The sequence below is a fragment of the Pelodiscus sinensis genome, chromosome 3 (genome assembly GCF_049634645.1).
Source record: "Pelodiscus sinensis isolate JC-2024 chromosome 3, ASM4963464v1, whole genome shotgun sequence".
Classification (NCBI taxonomy): Eukaryota; Metazoa; Chordata; order Testudines; family Trionychidae; genus Pelodiscus; species Pelodiscus sinensis.
In genome coordinates, this window is record NC_134713.1 from 132,671,139 (window position 1) to 132,692,986 (window position 21,848).

A 21,848-nucleotide genomic window follows, 5' to 3' on the forward strand; every position below is an offset into this window, starting at 1 on the left:
CTTTTCCAATTAAATGCTATTTATGTATCAAGCTGGACCTGATTCAAAATCTGGCATTCAAACCCCAAATGCAAATTACATAGCTGAACTTTATAAGTCAGATTCTGATCTCATATACACTGATGCAAATTCAGAGTAACTCTCTTGAAATTAACAGAGTGAGAGCTGTGTAAAACCAGTGTAGTTGTGAACAGAATCAAATTATACATTTCTATAATAAGTAAAACCACAATCCCAGATCTTAACAGTCCCGGTCATAGGGGTACAGACGCTGGATCCAAATTAGAACTTTCCCAGATTTGGAGGTTTCTGAATTTAGGTTCCAATTTTCAGTTAGGCTTTTTTCTGTATGTGTCTCCAATGTACAGACACAAAACTGGCAACTTTTTATTAAGCCCCAGCACTTTGATTTGGCCCATTATAGAGAAGGTTTGAGCTGTGAACTTTGACTAGAACCTGGACCTGCAGCTAAGGCTTTGGTTGAGGCCCACTTCTATATATTTGTCTTCAACAAACCCCATTTCATCAAAAGCTGGTAACTTTGCAACAAATCGTGTGTGTGTATGTGTGTGTGTGTTCAAGAACTCCTCCTAAACAGTAAGACGTAGGACCACCAAATTTGGTTTGCAGCTTCCTCTTATCATAACTTAAAGCAAGGTCAGGTTATGCTCCAGACTGACCATAGGGGGGCAGCAAGCAAGCATGCCCCTGACATCCACAGAGAGCCACAGAGTAGCGAACAACTGGGCAGTGCAGCTCTCACTGCCTTGGGCGGACCCCAGGGAACAATGCCAGTGGTCAGACAGCATGGACCCTGCTATTCTGAGTTGGCTGTGGAGAGCAACATGGGTAGCTGGGCAGCGCAGCCCCTGCTGCTTTGGGTTGGCCCCATGGAGTAATGCTAGCTACGGGGCAGTGCAGCCCTGGGTAAGCCCTGGGGAGTGACGCAGGCCACCCCCGCCATGGGTAGGCCCTGGAGAACAACGCTAGCTACCCCCATGCCATGCCCTGAGCCCTCACACCTCCCAACCCCCTGCTGTGACTTCTGCACCTTCCAGCCCTTCCTTGAACCCTCCTCCCCACCTTGCACCCCTGAGTCTTCCACTTCCCAACCCCTTGCCCTGACTCCTGCACCTCTCAAAACCTCAGCCCCCTGCCCAGAAGGGCCCAATAAAACTGGGTAAATCTTCTAATACAAAATACATAAATCCTGAATTCCTGTAGTGCCACAGCTGCACAAGAAGACAATCTCTGCTGCCTGCTCATGCTAGAAAACACAAAAATATTAGTCCAAAACCAGGAAACTCAAAATCTAATGGACTTCAAGCCCATTTCCCATTGTTTATCTGGGACTTCTTGCACGTGGTCTCATAATACTCATGCACCCTCTCTTGACCAGGAGAGAGGCAGCGGGAATCCAGACCTGTTCTCTCCTCTGGGTTCCAGCTCAGTGACCCTGATTTAGGCAGACAAAGACTGTTTCCTTCATCCCTCCACCACTTCTTAGACCAGCTCCTACCTTCAACCCATGTATCAATGTATTCACCACACTACAGACGCTGCTACCTGGCCTAGATCTGTGATTCCTCAGAGCTTCACCCTAGCCAGATAAGAGGGTAATTCCCTGCAAGTAGTCCCTCTGCTTTTTTCTTTCAGAGCAAGCATTCCCCCTCAGCTCTCTTCCTGGAGCTGAGGTTTGTCTCACAGGCCTCTTGCCTTGGCAGTGTCAGCTGCAAGGCTTTTATTAGCTCCCTTTTAGCTAAATACCTACTTGACTTTCCCCATTGGAGGCCTCAACAGACCAGCCATCTTCTGTCAGGGAGGAGGCAGTCTTTATACTTCCATTTGGTTGCGAGCCTTGCCCCACTCACTTTGCCAGGCTCCTAGCCCCAGACATTAAAGAAACAGTGCCTATCTTCCTCCCAACCACTCTGTATTCCAAGTACTTTTTCTTCTCTAGTTCTATCCTCCTTAGGTCCTTACACATCTTTATTGAGCCTTTTAAAATCATTAAAGGACCATGACAGGTGGTAAGGTGAATAATACTGCCCTTAAGGGCAGGCCACCCCATCCCAGATTCCTCATAGAGAATATATATACTTACAGTAAGGACCAAAAAACCACATGCAGCAATCTGTACAGTAAGGATCAAAATAACACAATCTACACAAACAAACAGCAGAGGGCACTCACGCCCTACTGAAAGCTTCTCTCTGGACTTCACTGCTTTGGAATACAAATCATGTCTGTTCAACCTGACAAATTTGCAAAGGGGTTTTGTTTGTTTTGGGGTGTTTTGCACTACCCATTTGTCCATTTAATCTCCGGGGTACAGCTGTACTGCATTTAACCTGATAAGAAAACCGTTGCTAATGGCAATGAAATGTCACTTGCAGCTGTTTTGGTGAATACAAAAACAGCAAAGGAAGATGTGCTGAGGGCTCTCATCCTTGCTGGCCCACTGCAAGGCAACATCTAACCCGGTGAAGTTAGGAGCAATGATCTTTTTTGCATATGCACATAGCAGATGGCTCAGGATTTATCCCTACTACGGCAGCTTCTTACTAATCTTTCTCTGATAAAGATGGCAGAGTGGTCAGAACACCTGAATCCTGGATGCACTAGATTTCTGGACACCAGACTTCCTGTAGAACAGAGCCCTTAGAACTTCCCTACAATAACTCAAATTTGACAGAGTACGTGTTTTTTTTTTAAATCTAATTTCCATTTAAAAATTCCTAGTGATGGAAAATCCATCACAATATTTAGTAATTATTACCCTCCACTATTACAAAATATTCTTCATTCCCATGGTCCACTGTTGCTCTCACAGGTGGAGCTGCAAAGGTGGTCAATTATGGGTCCAAATATCCTTTGTGAAGACAAGGCTAACATCACTATGCTACATAGCTATAGGTAGTACGCTAGAGGCATTAGTGGGTGTTCTTTCTCTCTCTGCTACTTCTTCCCCGCAGCATTTGGCATCTCTAAATCATGCAAATCACAGAGCATTTAGATGCACCTTTGTGTGTGCTGCTTCACCAATTAGCTGTACAATATTGCCTCATCGATCATCCTTGAAATGTTGTTGTCCACATAGCTACTCTAATACATACTGCTTCCTCTCTGTGAACTTTTCAAGAAGATGGACACCAAGATATTGTAGACTCTCTGCTTCTCAATCCCTAACAGGGCAATAGCCTGCAATTTGGAATGTGTAAACATGTTAGCCAATCTGTTGCCCCCTGGCCACACTATATCCATAATCTCACAAGGAAGGCATGCCGTGACACACACTTTGATGATCCCACACAGCGGAGGTGGGTAGGCGGGCACATCTAGTAGTGGGATAAAGAAAGGTCTTAACAAAGCACATTTGGCAGTTCACCAAGAAATGCTGAGCTCGACAAATAAAAAAAAAATCAATAGTTATACACTATGATGTACAGGGCACATCCCTGCCTCTCTGTTCCTGTGGGACTGAACAGAGTACAGACATTTTGTAAAACAGTACCAGGAAGCTAGGACCTGCATTAGTTTTTCTTCATTACTTTGTGATCCTGATTGCTCCTATCAGTGGAATGAATAACTTTGTACCTCTATATCAAACATTTTCTTAAATGTGTTTGTATCTGGAGGGGCCCAAGTAGCACCTTCTTTGTTTGCCCTTTTGCCCCTAACTGACTATGTGAACAGTCAGGAGAGGGGGCAGATCTACTAGAAGTGTGGTTGTATTCTGCTGCTCTGCCTGTGTAATCTGGTTGTAAAGATGATTCAACCAGCACTGGAAGAATTGTTCCAAACTATAGGTAAGTCAGATAGTGCTAAATTAATCAAGGGGCTCTTATGCTAGACACCCTTCCTGCTAGAAGCATAGTTAAGAAAAGGGACCATCACTAGGCTATTCCTACAGCTCTAGAACACAGAACTTCACTTTTGGCCCCTTGTGGCCGCTGCATCCCAGAACAAACCAAGGGCTGCTCTAACATAGTGTAGAGGGAACGCCGTTCACAGAGCAGCACCACTACCAGAAGAGTGCAAGGGTGGGGCTTATGCCATCTTTGCATCAATGCTCCCTAGTTTTCACTCTGCATTTTAACAACATCAGTAGATCTGGTACCGAGCCTGAGATGGAGCCTCAAAAGTATTTAGTCACATTAGTGCCTTTGATGGGAGTGAGTCGCTTAAATACCTATGAGAATCTTGGCCTTAGTTTCTTAATTTCATTAGTTTCTGTGGGGAACCAACAAGTACAGTTTTGAAGAGATTTATTAGAAATGTTTGTACTGCCTTCAGGATATGAAATAAGTAGAGGTCGGGGCAAGATAACCTTCCTCTATGAAATCAGAGTAGGGGGGAGGGGGGACAGATATAGGAAGACTCTGGGATTTTGATTAACAAGTTGTTATAACATGGCCTTTATTGCACACTCAAAATGATAACATAGACAAAGAGATTCCAGTGATGGTTACAGATGTGGCAAACATTCCAGCCTGTTTTCCTTACAGGGTTATTTCTACAATATTTGGAACATTTGCAAAAATCCTGTTCATTAAAGCCCTGGATGTTGGCAACTAACCAATAACTGCAGGGAAGCAACAAGGTGGTGGGTTATTTTTTTGTTTGTTTAAGACAAAAAACAAACAATAAAGCCCAGCCACACAAGTGTCAATCAAGAAACACTGCAAAATAAAATGGAACCTCCTCAGCAGCTAACCTATTGCTTAGAACTGCAGTGAGGCTTTGGCAGTATTTTCAAAGCCTTCAGGGGCGTCAGTTACACACATTCTGCAGCTCCTCCACTGACCAAGGAGGGTTATATAGCAAGAGTCTTCCCTTTCCTTACACAACTGTCAGGCACAAATGGGCAGAAGGATATTGGCTGCAAGGGACTCGCAAGCTCCTCCCAGAGACTGGATCCTGATATTTTTGGAGGATTTCTTTTAACACAGTTACAAACCTTGGTGAAGGGAAACAAGTTACCACAGCACCACAAGCAGAGAGAGAGAGAGAGAGAGAAATCTCTTCTAGGCAGAGCACAGCTCTCTGGTTTTCTCTCTGTTTTACCTTCCTAACGCTACCTTGGATGTGATTGTTCATTTCACTTGTGGAGGAAAACTGTACTGCCTTGTGGGGAAAATGCTGATACTCTGGATGTTGGTGTGTCTGTGAAACAAGCGCTGTAAGTGAATGAGAGACGATCATGAGGGAAAAACCGTTTTGAAGAAGGGGAAAAAAAATCCAAAACATTTGGCCTGAAAACTGATGGTGCTTCCGGACTCCGTGTTTTCTCTGGAGGAAAAGGTTTGAATTTGGTGCAAAGCTTGCACGCTATCTATCCAGCTGGTGAACCTTATTGGATTGAACATTCTCTATTGGATGTAAGGTGGGCAAATTTTAGGACATTCTCCTGATTTAGAAAAGCATCATGAATTCTGTGGCTGGAAATAAAGAGAGAATCGCAGTCACAACCCGAAGCAGGAAATACGGGGTAAGTTATCCATGCAGGGATGCTTTTAAGCCCATTAGGGCTAAGGTTTTTAAATTTTCCCCACCTTTGCCGGAGCCATGCTAGAGCTTTCCCTGTAAGCAATGCTACCGACAGATGCACCTCATTAGCTGCATGCTCCCCATTCAGAGCTTCACCTTGCTGAGTACAGGACTGGGTCTATTCAATCCGCTCGCAATGGCATGAAGGTACAGACACCAGGTTCCTTCCCGCCTCGAGACCAGACTTGCACCCTCCCCCGCCGCAACTTTGCGCCCCCCTCCAGCCCCGGGTTGCAGGGCAGGGCGCGAGTCCACCTGACCCTCGCCACGCACGTGCCCCTCCCGGCTGCGGGATCGAGTCTCTGGGGCTCCCTGGCGCGCCGGGTCCTGGGTGCAGCCGAGCTGGGGGAGGCTGCGGCCGCGCTCAGGTGTCCGCTCGGGGCGGGGGGCGGGCGCTTTGCAGCCGTGCTCGGTCTCAGCGCTTCTCTCCTCCCGCAGGTGGCCGAGCCCTGCTCCCCCACCAAGCCCGCCGCCCCCGTCTCCCCCGAGAGCTGGTACCGCAAAGCTTACGAGGAATCCCGCGCCGGGAGCCGCCCAGCGCCTGAGGGAGCCGGCTCCGTCCTCGGCTCGTCCGGCACCCCGTCCCCCGGATCGGGCACCTCCTCGCCGGGCTCCTTCGCGGGCTCCCCGGGCCCGGCCTCCCCGGGCATCGGCACCAGCTCCCCGGGCTCGCTGGGGGGCTCCCCGGGCTTCGGCACCGGCTCGCCGGGCTCCGGCAGCGGGGGCGGCTCCTCCCCGGGCTCGGACCGCGGGGTCTGGTGCGAGAACTGCAACGCCCGCCTGGTGGAGCTGAAGAGACAGGCGCTGAAGCTGCTCCTCCCCGGGCCCTTCGGCAGCAAGGTGAGCGGCCGCGGGGCTGGGCTGCCGCCGGGACACGCGGGCTGAATGCGGGCGCCCCCCGGGGGGCAGGAGCTGGCCCCGCGGCCCATGCGCCCACCCACACGGGCGGGGGGCTCCTTTCCTCCCTCTCCTTTTCCTCCAGCCCTCCCCCTGCTGCTTTGGCCGCGTGGGACCCCTCTGCCCTCGCGCACGTGGATTTGAGGCAACCCCCAGCCTTTCATGCCATTGATTTTTTCCAGGCATTCCCTGTGTGTGGTGACAGAGGATGGGCCACACTGCAAACCTCTGAGAGTCTGTGGCCCCTCTCCTACTTCATACTCCCTTGACTCCTCCCTGCCAGGGGCCAGACTTTCAGAGGAGCCCTGTAGGTACTTGCTTGGCCCCTGCTACTATAGCCTCAGTTATTCTCACAGCTTCCCTGGGAAGTTGGGAACTACCACTAACCCCATTTTACAGATGGTCAACTGAGGAGGAGAAAGTGGAAGTCCCTTCGCTCATACAGCCAGTCTGTGGCAAAGCAAGCAATTGCACCCAGGTTTCCAGAGGGATGCCCCCCCCCCCCCTTACAACCTCAACCAGAAGGGCAATGATCTTTCTCAAAGCATGGAGGGGTCTGGCCACAGGTGTCAAACTGGGAGTTGTGGAGTGCAGAACACTTTTGAAAATCTGGTGGTGGTTTAAGTGCCTAAAAGAGGAGCTGGTTCTGTCTCCAACTGTGGGTGGTCAGCATTGGAAAGTATGGCCCTACTAAAGTCATCCTCTGTAGAGAGTAGTTTTTCCACTTGTATTGCATATAAAGATTAAGGTGAACCGCTCTGAAAATGTGATCAGCAGCTCTTGTGCTGATTGAGTGCCAACAGAATTGTAAGCACCGGACTCCTCCATAGCAACCCTGCAAGTGCTGTATTGTGAATAGGTCTAGAGCTCCCAGAATGTAGCACAATGCAATTGTGTTTGCACGGTTGGGCCCAAGTACTATCAAATGATAATATTTACTCTTCCACTTCAAAGAGTTTTCATTAGTGGTTAGGATAAAGAAGTGATTGCTGTGGATGGGTCTTTAGTACTGTTGTTGTATTTACCATTATTTATTTATGTGCCTTGTGAAAGGGAGTCAGTGTGATTCCAAACAACAGAATGAAAGGCCTGTTAGTAACCTCATCATAATATCTGCCTTGTTTAAGCTGAATTATTCGCAAGCAGAAAAAGTGTGTTGAAAGGGTTAAATTGACTTGAATATTCATAACTGTGGCTGAACCTGAGGAAGCTGTACTTGGAATTAATTTGTATAAAAATTTCAGATTACATGATCTGCAATAGCTGTGACTTGCCAGCTTTGGAATTACTGCCCTTGTGATTGTCATAATGTGATCTTTGAGATAAGAGGGGGAATCACATTTTACAGTAACGGGTGGATAAATTTAAAACTATAGAGTTTTCTGCCCATCATAAAATGTTAGGTATTAAATGACAGATCTTATTGTGCAAGGTAAAAACTCTTCTTCCATGATTCTCTACTCTAATAATCTGAAGGGTGCAGTCATTACTTTAATTCCCAACTGCATTAAATCTCCTGGAATCACTTACTTTAGTATTTATACATGGTTCACTTAAAAAAAATCCCATTGTCAATGATGGCATTTCAGAGGCCATTGAGGGAGTAATCCTTGCTCCCTCTGCTTCTTAGTCCTTTCCTCTTTGCACTTAGCATGCCTCTAGTCACACATGTTCATTTCATTATTTATTTATACTATTTGCAAACTGCCAGTTTACTTGTAGGGCTATCCCTTTCTCCTACCTCTGCCTATGAAAACAGGTGTTTCAGTTGGGAAAGGGACAGTTAATTCTATAGTTGCCTAGGATAGTGGGGCCTCAATTCTGGGTTCATGTCTAGGGCTCTACCATAATAAATAGAACATGAATAATTCCATTGACCTCATCAGGATTATTTGTGTAAAAGATTTCTCATTAAGACTTTCAGGATCAGGTCCATAAAGAGGATCGAGCTGTTGATAAGAGTTCTGAAAGGTGCTAAACACCTTCAGCTTCCACTGAAATAGTTTTGCTTTCATTAATTTCAATGGGTGCTTGGCAATTGAATTCAGTAGGAACAGGAGCTGGACAAACAAATGGATCTTAGTATCCCTCAGGAGCTCCTTGCAGGATCCGTAGTGTCCACATGATCTGATTAATTAGTTACATCCATTTGTAGCTAAGAAATACTGGAAGGATCATCAAATAAGGGATCTTAAAAACAGTAGTCATGTTGTATGGACCTAGCTGCCTTACAAGGTTTTTGGTTTGCTGCTGCTGCTGAAAGTAGCTTGAAAACTGCATTAGCATTATAACTAGTCAGCAAAGCATATTTTTCATTTTGCATTTATATTGTATTTAAAATGTGTAAACTTTGGGTAATTGATATCGCAGTAGTGAATATAGTAATCCATTAGCAGCTTTATTTTGGCATATACACAATGGATATTAATAGAATCTGCAATGATTTATCTGAACCTGTACCTACATAAATTCTTTCATACTGAGTAATCATATAATTTAAAATGTTTGCATATATCTATCTGGCATCATACCACACTTAATTGCTGTGTAAGCAGACTGGGTATGAAGCTATGCAGTGAGGCATTACATGGGTACAGAAAAAGCAATACTTAATGTGGAGCAAGGCTTCCTCTGACTAGCTCATTGTTAGCACTGAGGTGTGGAGCTTTAACTTTAACTAGAAACATTCATTCTAAATATGTCAACAGGATGGAAATTTAGGGTTTTAGTTTTTGTTTGGCAGAGAGAGTAGCTCTAATTACAGAAGTTCTACCTTAGTTTAACCATTTAAATGCTGCATTCCTGGCACATGGAACAGACAGCATAAATCTCAAACCCTTTTCCCCCAGAGATACCAACAATGTACAAAAACTAACTACCTGCATTCAAGGGGTTAAGTACAATGAGAATGAGATAAGTTATTGTAACTGTACCCTGATATACACATGTACTGAATCTGATTAACACAAGTGACCTTAAAAGGTTGTAATTAATTATATATTATACAGAAATCCTTTTAATAAACAGCCCATTTTAGGGTCAGTTTTAATGAAGTATGCCATTTGAATAGCAATAGGGACGGTCTCTCAAATGAATAAAAATATTAGTGGCGTTTTGTTCCTTAATCCTTTTCTCCTTTAAAAGAATTTCCTAAGATTTTTTTCTGTACCTGGCTCATTTTGGAATATGTTTCCAGAAAGGCATTGGACTCAAGTTGATCAATAGACATATATAATATGATCTCTTTATTTACTGTAGATCTGAGGTGAAATCCTGGCTGCACAGAAGTCAGTGGCAAAATTCCCATTGACTTAAATGATGCTAAACATAGATATTATGCATTAAAATCACTGGGTTAAAACTTGAATATTCTGACCAAGAGTACAGTCTCAGCTTTCCAATGATATTTTGTTCTGAGGTTCAACAAAATCCAAAGTGTGGCCTTTACCAGCAGAGGTGATTTTAAATGTATCCTATTTGGAAATAATTGTTGTGCTTATTCTTCTTTACCTAAAATATATTAAAGATTCACGATGGTCAAAACAGAAGCTGGCTTTGTAAAACACCATCTGTTAAGTAGTTTGTGTCCTGGTCCATTTAGCTGAATGGCCCACAGTTTCAGGGTGGTGGAAAAAACCATCTGGTTTAGGTCTAATACTGTGAAAAACCCAGTGCATTATGGAAGCGAGGAGGGGAGGGGAGGGAGGGAGGAAGAGGAGGAACACATCTTACATTTTTAAAAAAACTTTTGCTCACTCCTGCTCACATGTTATTGATTTAGCCTTTCCCATTTCTAAAGTGTCCAGTAGTCAAAGGCTTGACTAATAATATTAATAATGGAAAAAACCCTGCAGTTGATATAATGAAAAATAGATTCCTGATAGCTTGTAGCTACTTTAGAAACCTTCCCAGTAGAGAGGACAGTAATGAACCCTTCCTCGAAGCTTAGTAAGTGGCAGAATAATGGAATTTCATTTCTGTCTAGACCTTTAATTTGTGAACAAGCACGACAAGCCAGTATGGTGACTTAATTCACTGTGCAAAAATCTCAGGCATCTAATCATTTCATCCTGACTCATTTAATGCAGATAGGATTATTGCATTAGAAATGTGATTTTTAAATGGCCCAGAGCAGTATTTTGTCAGCATTTGGAAGGATTAACTCCATTAAAGTTTAGACAACAACAGCCATTCTTTTGTATTGCATCACAGGTCATAATACCAGACATTTGGCATAAGTCATCTGCAATACATTTTGCAAGTGCATATCTCCTGGCTAATAGAGAAGTCTCCACATTCCTCCTCTTCCTGTGCCCTGGAATTTCAGCTGCTTAGAATTGTTCACCTTAGCTATGTATATTGGAGAAAGCAGACCCAGGAATATATCTTCATCAATGAAAAATGCATGCAAACTTTCCATTGAAATTAGCTGGAGGTCACCAGAACTACTGTTCACTCTGAGGCTCCTGCATATGAGAGGATGTTGATATAATTATTTTACCCAAACTTGCACATAGCGACCTTGCTCTGGGGAAAGGTGAAAATACTCTGTTTAAAAGAACCCTTCTTATGGAGTTGTCAAGATTCTTAGCTATGCAATCATTTCTGTGGGATAACAGAGTTTTACTGTTATTGAGTGAAATTGAAATTAGGATCACACTCATCTCTATAGTCAATTGGATATTGTTGTTTCCCTTTCTGAACAGAAAATCCCAACAGAGGGCCATAGCTTGACTTTGGTGGGGGGTGGGGGGAGCGTGCGGCGCAGAGAAATGGAATTGTATGAGATTCAAATTTCAGTCAGTTTCTATGAGTAAGTGAGGAGGGACAGTAAACATAAGAACGGCCGTACTGGGTCAGACCAAAGGTCCTTCTAGCCCAGTATCCTGTCTGCCGACAGTGGCCAGCACCAGGTGCGCCAGAGAGGGTGGACCGAAGACAATGATCAAGCGATTTGTCTCCTGCCATCTCTCTCCAGCCTCTGACAAACAGAGGCCAAGGACTGTTGACCACACTCTGTCCTTTCGCTAACTGTGAAATGGGGTTGCAGACTCATTATTCAGAAACACATTGTCAATGCTTAGTGAATAGCTAGCCCCTTATGTAGGGCTACTTTTGAGTATTTTTGTGAATTCAAGGTGTCCTCTTGAGCCACAGAGAACACAGTATGCTCTCATAGGATTATCTTCCTAGACACAGGGTTATCTTTCTAAAAGGGAATATAATTATTTGTAGGAATTTTTTTGTATGTGCTATGAGATGAAAACGGATTTTTTTTAAAAAAGTTCCATAATGGATTCCCCTGACAGTACTAGCAAATATGTCACAGGCTACAAAGATGGGCTATCAGTATGTAATGGGATGCCTGCTTATGTCAGCAGATTATTTGAAAGATCACAGTATTTGTGCACTTAGGGGTGAAAGAGGATTGTACAGCTTTCGCCTCATCATGTAGTGAGCCCTTTAAAATCAGAAATTGAGATCCTTCCAAGTAGTGAATCGGTCAGTCCGTTGCTGCAATATACCTGACTTTGTCATGCTACATAATAAGGGCTGTACCTGTTTTGAGACATGTAGTACATGTCAGGAGTCTGAGGGATGTTGCACATGATTTTGACTGTGGTAAGTCAGACAGCTGGTTCATAACATGTCACAGTGTAGGTGTCAAGCCAGGGCATAAAAAGCATGTACCAGGCATTCCTCACACTTCAAGAATGTGTATAGTGGATGCTCTAACGAACTCTAAGCACACTTCATTTTTTTAATAGGCAGTTTCCAGTCCATATTTGTTGAGGTCTTCACTCAGGAAAGTAGTTGAATGTGTAAAGTTAAACACATGCTTAAGTCCTTTACACTATAATATGGCTCCGATATAGGAAAGCAAACAACCAATAAACGAAAAAGGTGCCATTTGCTCTTCCAAGAAGTGTGAAGTTTTATAAGATGATGCTAAATTAATTGTTAGATTTCTCAGTTTTTTTCATGTACAGAATTGCTTATTTTTTCTTCTGAAATTTTAGAGTGCTCATCTGAAAGAAATGGATGCAATTTTGCCTGAAAAATAGTACAGCAAGATTGAGTCATAGATGAAAACACTAATAGTTAGTTATGTCTCTATTCACTGGTGTATGGGGGACCAAGTCCTCCAAGACCGTATGTGCCAGTTTTGCTCGCAAATTCTGCTATGTAATCTCTTTAGTTTTAAGTGGCATTGCAAAAATATAATTGAGCATACTTTGATCCAATATTGAAATTGTTGTTGGGATCTCTGATTTAAGTGTCCTTTGAATGAAAGACCTGTAAGTGGACAACTCCACGGCAATTGTCCATCTGCAGATGCTGAAAAAAGCAAGTTACTCCAGATACAACTGGTATTCATTTCTGCTCAATGTTTTTTCCTTTAGATCTCTCTCTTTATGAAGATGTAATACAGCATAGTATTGTATATGCTCTCAATCCACCTTTTGTGGGGCTGTCAGGCAGTGTCTATCCACGCAAAGCCGGAGGAAGTAAAAAAGGGCCAATTAATCTTGACAAGTTGCACCTGGAGAAGAATCAGGGCTGATAAGGCCTAATGAAACCCAGCTGGGGGAGGAGCTGGGCTAAGCATATAGAAAGTAAGTGAGAGGGTGCTGTAGGAAGAACTCTACAATCACATTCTTGAGGGGGATGTTGGCCATAGGAGGGAATAAGCACAGAGACCATGTATGGGAACCTTGGGGTTAGGGTATGCTGGCAGCAAAGGACATGAAGAAGCCAAAGGGAGCAAAGGAAGTGCTGTGGTGGGTCAGAAGATAAGGAAAAGTAGGAAAGCACTCAGAGAAACAGCAACTAGGTCTGAGACTGTTTAGTAGACACATGATCCCAGGGCTGGAACCTGGAGTAGTGAAAGGGCCGGGGTTCCCTCACCAGCCACTGGAGAAGTGGCACTGGAGAGTGGAGCTGGAAACTGCCTGAGACAGTTGTCCAGAGGAATGTTGACACCCTAGAAAGGAAAACAGTAATGACCTGAGCAGAGGACCAAGCCTTAAAGAGGGAGCTCCCTGAGTTAGGAAGAATGAGTAGTTGAGTCTAGAGAGAGAGAGAGAGAGAGAGTCCCTGCCACCACAGTGGGAGCAATTGAAAGGGGGGGGGAGGGGTCAGATAAGCCACAAGCAGGTACCTCAATGGTGAGTAACGAAATGTCTAATAGGGCTTCTCCTAGTGGGACACCATCATATTAACAGTGTGAAAAATCTAACACAAAGGCTGCTAATAGATCCTTAAACAAATAATAATGAATTTTGAAAATTCTTAGTGAGGGCATCTTGGCATAATATGCCTAATATTATTAGGAACTTATAAAAACAGTGAAGTAGTGAAAAGTACTTCCTACCATATGTGCAGTGTGCCTCAGGAGGTACGTGACCAGGATTCATCACCAAATTTGGTCTGCCCCAGTATGAGAGAGGCACAGGGGTGTGCAGGTGGGCTGGAGGTTGCCCGCCACTGGCCATCATGTGGCCCACTGAGATGAAGGTGGTTCTCTCATGTGGCCCACTCACTAGTCTTGGTTACCTTTTGCTTCCTTAAATATTTGAAGAACGTTATCTGTTTTTTCCCTCTGTCACCTTCTCTCAAGATTAAACATGTCCAGTTTTTTAATATTTCCTTTATAGTTCAGGTTTTCTAAACCTTTTAATTATAGCTGTAGCTCTATTCTTTTCAATTTGGTCACATCTTTCCTAGAAGAGGCACTCAGATTGGACACAGTACTGCAACTGAGGCATCACTGGAGATTGCACATAAAAAGTCATATGTGGGGTCTACAACTCAGCAGGCTAGGATGAAAGTTTCCATCCCTGGAATATACAGTTTAGCATAGCCTGGGACCCTGCAAGCGCAAACAGCAGATGGCCCTTATCAGCTTTAAAACTGATACTGGAAAACTACTAAGTGGTAAACAAGTTTGAACTCGGTCTCAGCTCATGAGAACGTTGAAAGTGACATTGAGCCAGTACATGCATAATTAGGAGTCCTAGTAAACAACTGTAGCATAAGTAGTGTAAAGTATCAGAGGGGTAGCCGTGTTAGGACTCTTCGCCGCTTTTGCAGATTCAGACTGTGGCACCTGCATCTGACGAAGTGGGTCTTTGCCCACGAAAGCTTATGCTCCTACACTTCAGTTAGTCTATAAGGTGCCACAGGACTCCTCGCCGCATAAGTAGTGTAGGGAGTCCCGTGCCTGGTGAGTCTCACCAGGGACCTAGACCTCGGAGGGTGCCCTGGATTTCCTCAGCTAGAGCCATGTCCACTGCGGCCTGGTGCAAGATGACAGGAACGGGACTCCCCTCAGACTGAAGGAGCTTAAGAATTTCTAAGTGCCTGTTACTCTCTTATGCATTGCTCTGCAGGTGCTTATTGATGTGTCGCTTTGCAGTTACTGTGTAACTATTTGGCAGTATTAAGTAAGTAATAATAGTGATGGAGAGAGATTAATAAAAGCAACTATCCCTAATCAACTCTGTTGTGAAGCGAACCCATAATCCTGTTTGGCCATGCCCCAGTGAGTTGACAGGGATGTATGCAAGTAGTCAACAAATTGCATTCCCCCTCCCTTGCTGCCTCTGTATCAGAGGCAGCAAGGGGGAGCAGTAGGAGCTGATGCTGGGGGAAGCTGGCTTAAACGCCGGTTCCCCCCAGCACTGTCTCCATGGTACTGCATGCTCCTGCCCTGCGCTGTTGCCTCTAACAGAGGCAGCAGCATGTGGGTGGGGGGCAAGGGAGGCTGCAATGAAGCAGCCTCTGCCCACGGTGGGCCCAGGCTTGCTGTGGGCAGAGGCTGTTCCACATTCCACAGAGCAGCCCCTATCCACAGTGGCTGGGGCTGGCCATGAACAGAGACTGCTCCGACAGCAGCTCCTGGACCCAGACTGAGCAAGCCCATCTCAGATCCTGCTCACAATAGATCCAGGAGCTACCCCAGCTGTGGCTCTGCAGTTTAAATGTAGTAGGAGCTGGGCTGCCTGCCTGGCTCTTACTACATTTAAACTGCAGACCTGCAGAGTGAGTGTGTGTTTGTAACTTCTGGACACTTCCTCCGTTATTGACTAATTGTGTAGTCGATAGAAATTCTATCAACTACATGATTAGCTATTTACTCACTTTTTAACATCCCTAGGCCTCACCAGTGCCAGGAAGAAGAGCATATGATATTCCTGTTGTTATACCCTGGAATGATATACAGTTGCATCACATTGTTGATCCATATACAATTCGTGATCCACGACAGCCTCAATTCCACTTTAGCAGTACCGCTGCCTAACTATCTATTTCACATTGTGTATTTATGCATTTGATGTTTTTCTTTCCTAGATATAATACTTTGGAAATGTCTGTATTGAATTTCATCTTGTTGTGAGACCTATATCTCCAGTTTGTCAAGGTTGTTTTGAATTTCGATCCTGTCTTCCAAAGCACTAGCAACCCCTTGCCCCAACTTGGTGTAATTGACAAGTTATTCAAGTTAGTACTGAAAATATTGTACAGTACAGGTCCAAGGATAAATCTCTTTGGAGAACCCTTTAGATACATCCATCCAGTTTGACTGAACCATTATTAACTGTTTTTATGGAGCCATCTTGTTATTCCATCTAGTTTGAGACTATCACATACAGCTATTAAAACCTTACTAAAATCAAAATATAACACATGATTCCATCTTATTAATTAGGCTAGTAACCCTTCCAAAGAAGGCAATTAGGTTGGTTTGGTGTGATTTGTTTTTCACAAATCCATGTTAGCTATTACTTATTATTCTGTTATCTATAGGTACTTCAAGTTAATGGTTTAAAAACTTGTTCCAGTCTCTTTCCAGATACTGTTGTTTTCAAGTTCCCTTGGATCTTGCCCCTCTTTGCTAACAGTTCCAAAAGCCTGAACTGTACTGACATAATTCATATTAGTTCTCCTTTCCCACTCATTAATGGGCATACTTTCCTTTGTCTTTCTCTTGTACCTAATGTATTTATAGAATCTCTTCTTACTGCCTTTAATGTCCCCTTGCTAATGGGTATAACTCATTTTATGCCTTACTATTATTGTTTTTTTTTTGTCCCCATGAGCCTGTGCTACTCTTTTGTGCTCATCCTTAATAATTTGTCCATTTCATCTTTTTGTAGTATTCATTTTTGATTTTCAGGTCATTAAAAGAGCTCCTGATGGAGCCAAAATGGCCCCTCTTTCTGTAGAACAGGGTACTCTCATAATAGAATTAGACTTCTTGGGCAGAGGGGACCTGGATTTCAATCTTAAAAAGGCCCTGCATCATTTTGTCCCTACTGAGTGATGCTGAATGCAATAGTAATTTTACCAACTAAAAAGTTAGCTATGACCCAAAGGTAGAATTCTACTCTGGATTCTTGTGCAAACCTTTTATCGTTTTTCAGGAGGCGTTCTGCTGAGGAGTTAGCAGGAAGGATCTAGCTCTGTAGACTTAGCACACAGTCCATGATTGAAACAGAAGTTATCCATCCCCACAGAATATCACTTACATGACAATGTTGTTTTGGATAAGGCTTTTGTATTGCCTATTTGAGGTTCTGTTAGCTTCCTTTATAACTAAATGCAGAGCTAAATTCCACTCAACTCGGAAGGAACAGGGTAACAATGAAACCTGTGTTGTATCTGGTTAAGTGACTGTTCAAGTTCTGTAACTCCTTGGGATCTGTCCTTCAAAAAGTTTCCACTAAACTCAGTTCTTTAAATTATAGGTAAAAATTACTGCAAGCATGAAAGCAGGGCTGTGGGAAGTGTCATGCTAGCAATTGCAGACTGTGGTCATGGAGGTCACAAGTAGTAGGATTTAAGGTGGACAGGAGTCTATGTAGTAGGGTGCTATAAAAATGTAAGATATTTTGTAAGCTCATAACTAGAGCTTACAGCTGGTTTGGTGGTGAACAATTTATCCAGCTAACGTATTTATTGGCTTACAAATTATCTTCAAATGGAATTTGCTTATTCAGAAGTACATAATGGTTTATGCAAGTATATTTCAGCTTGTGGATTGCTTGTGAATTATTCATTGTGAGTATTTGCTATTTATATTTCACCCTTCATAGTGTGAGACTTGTCACCTAAATCTTGAGTATTCAAACATGGATATTCCTAATGCTTCCTTACTCTGTGAATGTTCATGAGGGCAAAATTCCACCTGCATGAATGTTTGAGTAAAGCAAATAAAAAGGGCTCTGACTTCCATCATAGCAAATCTGTGCTTGTATTAATAAATGTCTGCATTTGCTTTTGGGTGGAGGTCGGGAATTACCAAGCTTTCTTCAAGGTCATTCATAGCCTACAACCCAGATCCAGAAAGATACTTGGAACACCTAAGTTCCAGGTTTGGCTTCCACTGTGAGATACAAAATCTCATCTTAGCTGCTGCCTGTTCCCTGTAGAGGACTCAACTACTCAACTTGTAAGTTCCCGCTGTAAAAGTTTCCTGTGTGTCCAAGTTTTTCCTTCCGTGTATGTGTGCTACTGCCTTATTCTAGGTATCTGCACAGCTGCCTCACATCTAAACCCTAGTGAGATCAATGAACTGGAGAAAACAAGTAGATGAGCACCTCCTTCCGGTACTGGTGGGGCCTGTACTGGTAAGTTTACTCCAAAGCTGTCTACTGGATTGGGTTCCATTTAAAGGCTGGCTGGAAGAGGAGGAGGTGATGTTGCCGTGTGCCTCCTCCCGCTTGTGTCTTTAAGCCCAGTGTTTAGAGCACTCAGCTGGGATGTGGGCGACCTGGATTCAGTTCACCCCACTACTTGATGATGGGGGGGAGAGAAGTGAGAGAACCTTGTTCAAATCCTGAGTCTCTCACCACTGAGCTATGGGATGTTTGGCTACGGGGCTCACAATCTCTTCTGTTGGAGCTGTTCCACTGTGGATAAATAATTAAGATGAGGGGTCAGATCAAGAGAGTGACTCTGTAGCCTAGTGATAATGGCATCCGCCTAGCTTCATGGGGTCTTGAGTCCAGGCCTCCTGTTACAATTACCTTTACTTTTTCTTTATCTAAAGTGGAACAGCTTCAATTGGCAAGACTGCAGAGAGACCACCTTCCCTCCCCATGAGAATATCCCATCGTTCAATGGCTAGTGCACTCCCCTGAGATGTAGGAGACTGCTGTTCAAATCCTTTCTCCCTGGCTGACAGAGTGGGGAATAGAACCTGGGCTGCCGACGTTCTAGGTGGCCCCATTATAATTTGGAGCACTCAGTGGTGGCACAATCATCACCTCCTCTGGTAGTTTTGTGCGAAGCGAGGCAGGCACCTAACTGCATCTCACAATAAATAACTTCAGTGCTTAGGCCACCTGACTGTAGGAGACAGGACTCTGTGCATTGCTAGCAGAGATGGTACCAGCCTCAGAGAGAAGCAGGACTTAAGACACACCCATTGCCATGTCCCATTGTTTAGCTTAGGCAGCTCCCTGCTTAACACACTGGCTTTTGTGGATCACACCCTTACGAGCCTGTCTCCGACCATTCATCATATAAGGAGTGTAGGTGCTTAACTCAGGTTTTGTGGATCGCATTGTTGCTCCTGAGACTCTCTACACATCCAAGTCCCTTTGTGGATCTAGGCCTGTTTGCTCATGCTGAAGAATGAAATGTTTTTGTCACTAGTCCAAAGTAAATAAGGGCCATATTTCATGAAGGAAATAATATAACAAAATCCTTCAACTTGTGTGATTTATTGTGACTTTTTGCTTGAAAATTCCCATTCATCTTATCTGGCAAGGATTTGGTCTAACATTCTATGGGAAGTGCATGGAAGAGGGAAATGGGGACAGTAGGTGTGTTATGTGTTAGAGGCATAAATGGGCAAAACTCTCTTCATAGTCACTTGCATCCTATAAGACTCTATCAGAACCAAATGAACTTCAGTGGGATTGGAGTCAAGGCAGAATTTGGCCCATATTTGTTTGTCTATCAGGACTGTACTAATGGAATTTATACCCAAACGTACTTGTTCTTCCATCTACCAACCAATTCGGGTCTCAACATATGCTAAAATGATTTCAAGATATTAATTTCAAATGGATACTTTCATTTTTCTATGCCTCTAAATGAGTGTCTGACTTACTAAGTGCCAAATGCTGAAAGAATTACTCATTTACTCCATGCACTTGATAGACTTCTGCAAAAATCCTAATAGGCATTAAGGCACCAGAGCCATCTTGACTCTAAACAGGCGCCAAACAGTAAGAATAAAAGCCATTACTCTTCATATCTCTTAGATTCTCTGCTCATTTAACAGTGCCAGCAGAAGGTTACATTAATATTCTATTCGACAGTCAAAGGCACCAAACTGAAAGTTGACTCATGTTTTTTTTCCCTTTCCTAATGGGTATCATGAAAAGTTAACAAGTCATCTAAATCATGTTAGTATTCCCAGGGTCAATATTGCTGGAATTGCTGGCAGCATTCCCATAGGAAGAGTTAGCACTTTCTGAGCTTATGCGGCTGGCGTTTGTGTCCCCAGGGGTAGGGGGAGGGAGTGCTGGAGCTGCCTAAACAATGGCACTATATATCCCTATTATACACAAAACAAAAAAAAATCTGTTGCAGGCAGGCATTTCTAATATAGCATGTACTCCCCTTCCTCTTCTTTTTCTCCCTACTCTTGTTATAGCTCTAGTGTAAATGTTTCTAACGGAAATTCTTCACAATAGGCATTTATCTTACTGCATGGAAACCCTGCAGGGAAAATGTGCAGGTGACTAGCATGTTAGTTGGTTTGAGTTTCAAATTTTAAGGACTGTTAGACCATATAGATAGCTTTTATTAGGGTCAAGGTGGCTAATAAACTGGAAGAGGCAATGAAAAAGGGCATTCAGCAGAAGAGGATAGCTAGCTGTCTCAGCAGGCTGAAAGTTGAGGTATTACCGGCCACCTGCGAGGCTGTTAGTGATGGCTTTTATAAGTATTTTTGCAGTGAGGGTAGTAAATGAAATACAAAGGTGAACTTTAAGGTGCCTAATGTCTCCTGCTTCCTTTGCTAAAAGTCTGCTAGTGAGGAAAAGTCATGCAGACTGTTTTGGGGAGGGTTCCAAAAAGTGGTCATTTAGATTATTTAAGAAAATGAAGGCACTAAGTTCAGGAGTTGAGTTAGTGGAGATTCTTGCTGCTGCCTTCCTTACCTAGCAAATGTGAAAAATAGGGTTCTGGGATTTTTGAAGAGTTGGGTTTTTTTGGTAAACTTTTCTTATGTTGCTACAAACAGGTTGCTTGCCCTCTTATGGGTCAGTAGGGTTATCTGATAACCAACCACCAGTCCTACTTTTTGTAGCTTTCCGCATCTATTACTTCCCTCTTTCTGTTTTAAAACTTAGGAACAGGATTTGGGCAAAATGCTGAGCTAATAAGGGGTTGCAGTTATATAACTATATGTGTTTTTGTTCATTCAGAGAAAGTGAATGCAAGGAAAAGGTTGAGGGGGAGATCTTTGAAAACTAGGCACCCTACTCAATCAAGTTAAGCACTTGAATGCTCTTTGTGCCTCTGAAAATCTCCTGCTCAAAAAGCCAATAAAATTCTATTTGAATAAGTTAGGTTTAAATTAAAATTGGGTGGTGTTTTTTGAAGGGGTGAAGAATAAAGTATTCTGTAATTTCTCTCCCCACCAGCCCCTTCATGTTGTCCCCTCTTTATTTCCAATGATTTTCCAGAGTCTTGTCAAGAGAGCTCCATGACTTGCAGCCAGAGGGAGTGGCTGGTCTGAGAACAAAATACAAAGTGCTCCTGGGGCTGAGTGCGAAATACATTTATTGTTCAGGTGACTGTTGGTGGTTTATAAAGGCAGCTACTATTCCTGAGTAAACACTAGGCTACTTAATAAATCTTTTAATGTAACCTATTCAGTGATCTCCTCCATAACCGTTGTTAAAACATTGCTATAATTATACAGCCAATTCACAGAGAAGCTGGAAAAATTATTTATTAGCTCTGGAGTATATGAGATTTCAGTGTTGAATACAAGTCTTCAGTTTTTTGCAACATGTTCAATATTAACGCCATGCTTTCGAAATATATGCATTCAGTTAAATATAGCTTCCCTTAACCTCATGATTTTCAAAGAGGAACAACATAGTAAAAACTTTACCTCAGGAAAAAGAGAATGGTTTTTAGTTGTAGGTTGTTGGTTTTTGTTTATTTTTTTTTTTTTTTGTTGTTGTTGCTTGTTGTTCATTAGAAATATCTGCTCCCCAAGTACCCTCTCTTGGCTGGAAAACAACAGAATGGAACCAGGGAACCTGAATAATGATGCAACAAGTTTGCATTTGAGAAGTGGGGATGCAGATGCCTATATTGTCTAAATTAACATTCAAGGTTCCATGTTTTGTCCTCTTTAAATGATAGGT

At 43.3% G+C, this 21,848-nt stretch overlaps 1 protein-coding gene across 4 annotated transcripts in view; it reads left to right on the forward strand.

The window, feature by feature from the left end:
- Nucleotides 1-5,352: 5,352 nt before the first annotated feature.
- Nucleotides 5,353-21,848, forward strand: part of KIF26B (kinesin family member 26B) — a 433,122-nt gene continuing 416,626 nt past the window's right edge. For all 4 annotated transcript variants that reach the window (XR_012902838.1, XM_075924899.1, XM_075924901.1 and 1 more), the window contains exons 1-2: nt 5,353-5,491; nt 5,989-6,390. Coding sequence is in view for 3 of the 4 variants with exons in the window: in XM_075924899.1 (XP_075781014.1) it covers nt 5,429-5,491; nt 5,989-6,390 (465 nt within the window). In the remaining variant the exon portion in view is untranslated. The remainder of the gene's footprint in view (nt 5,492-5,988; nt 6,391-21,848) is intronic.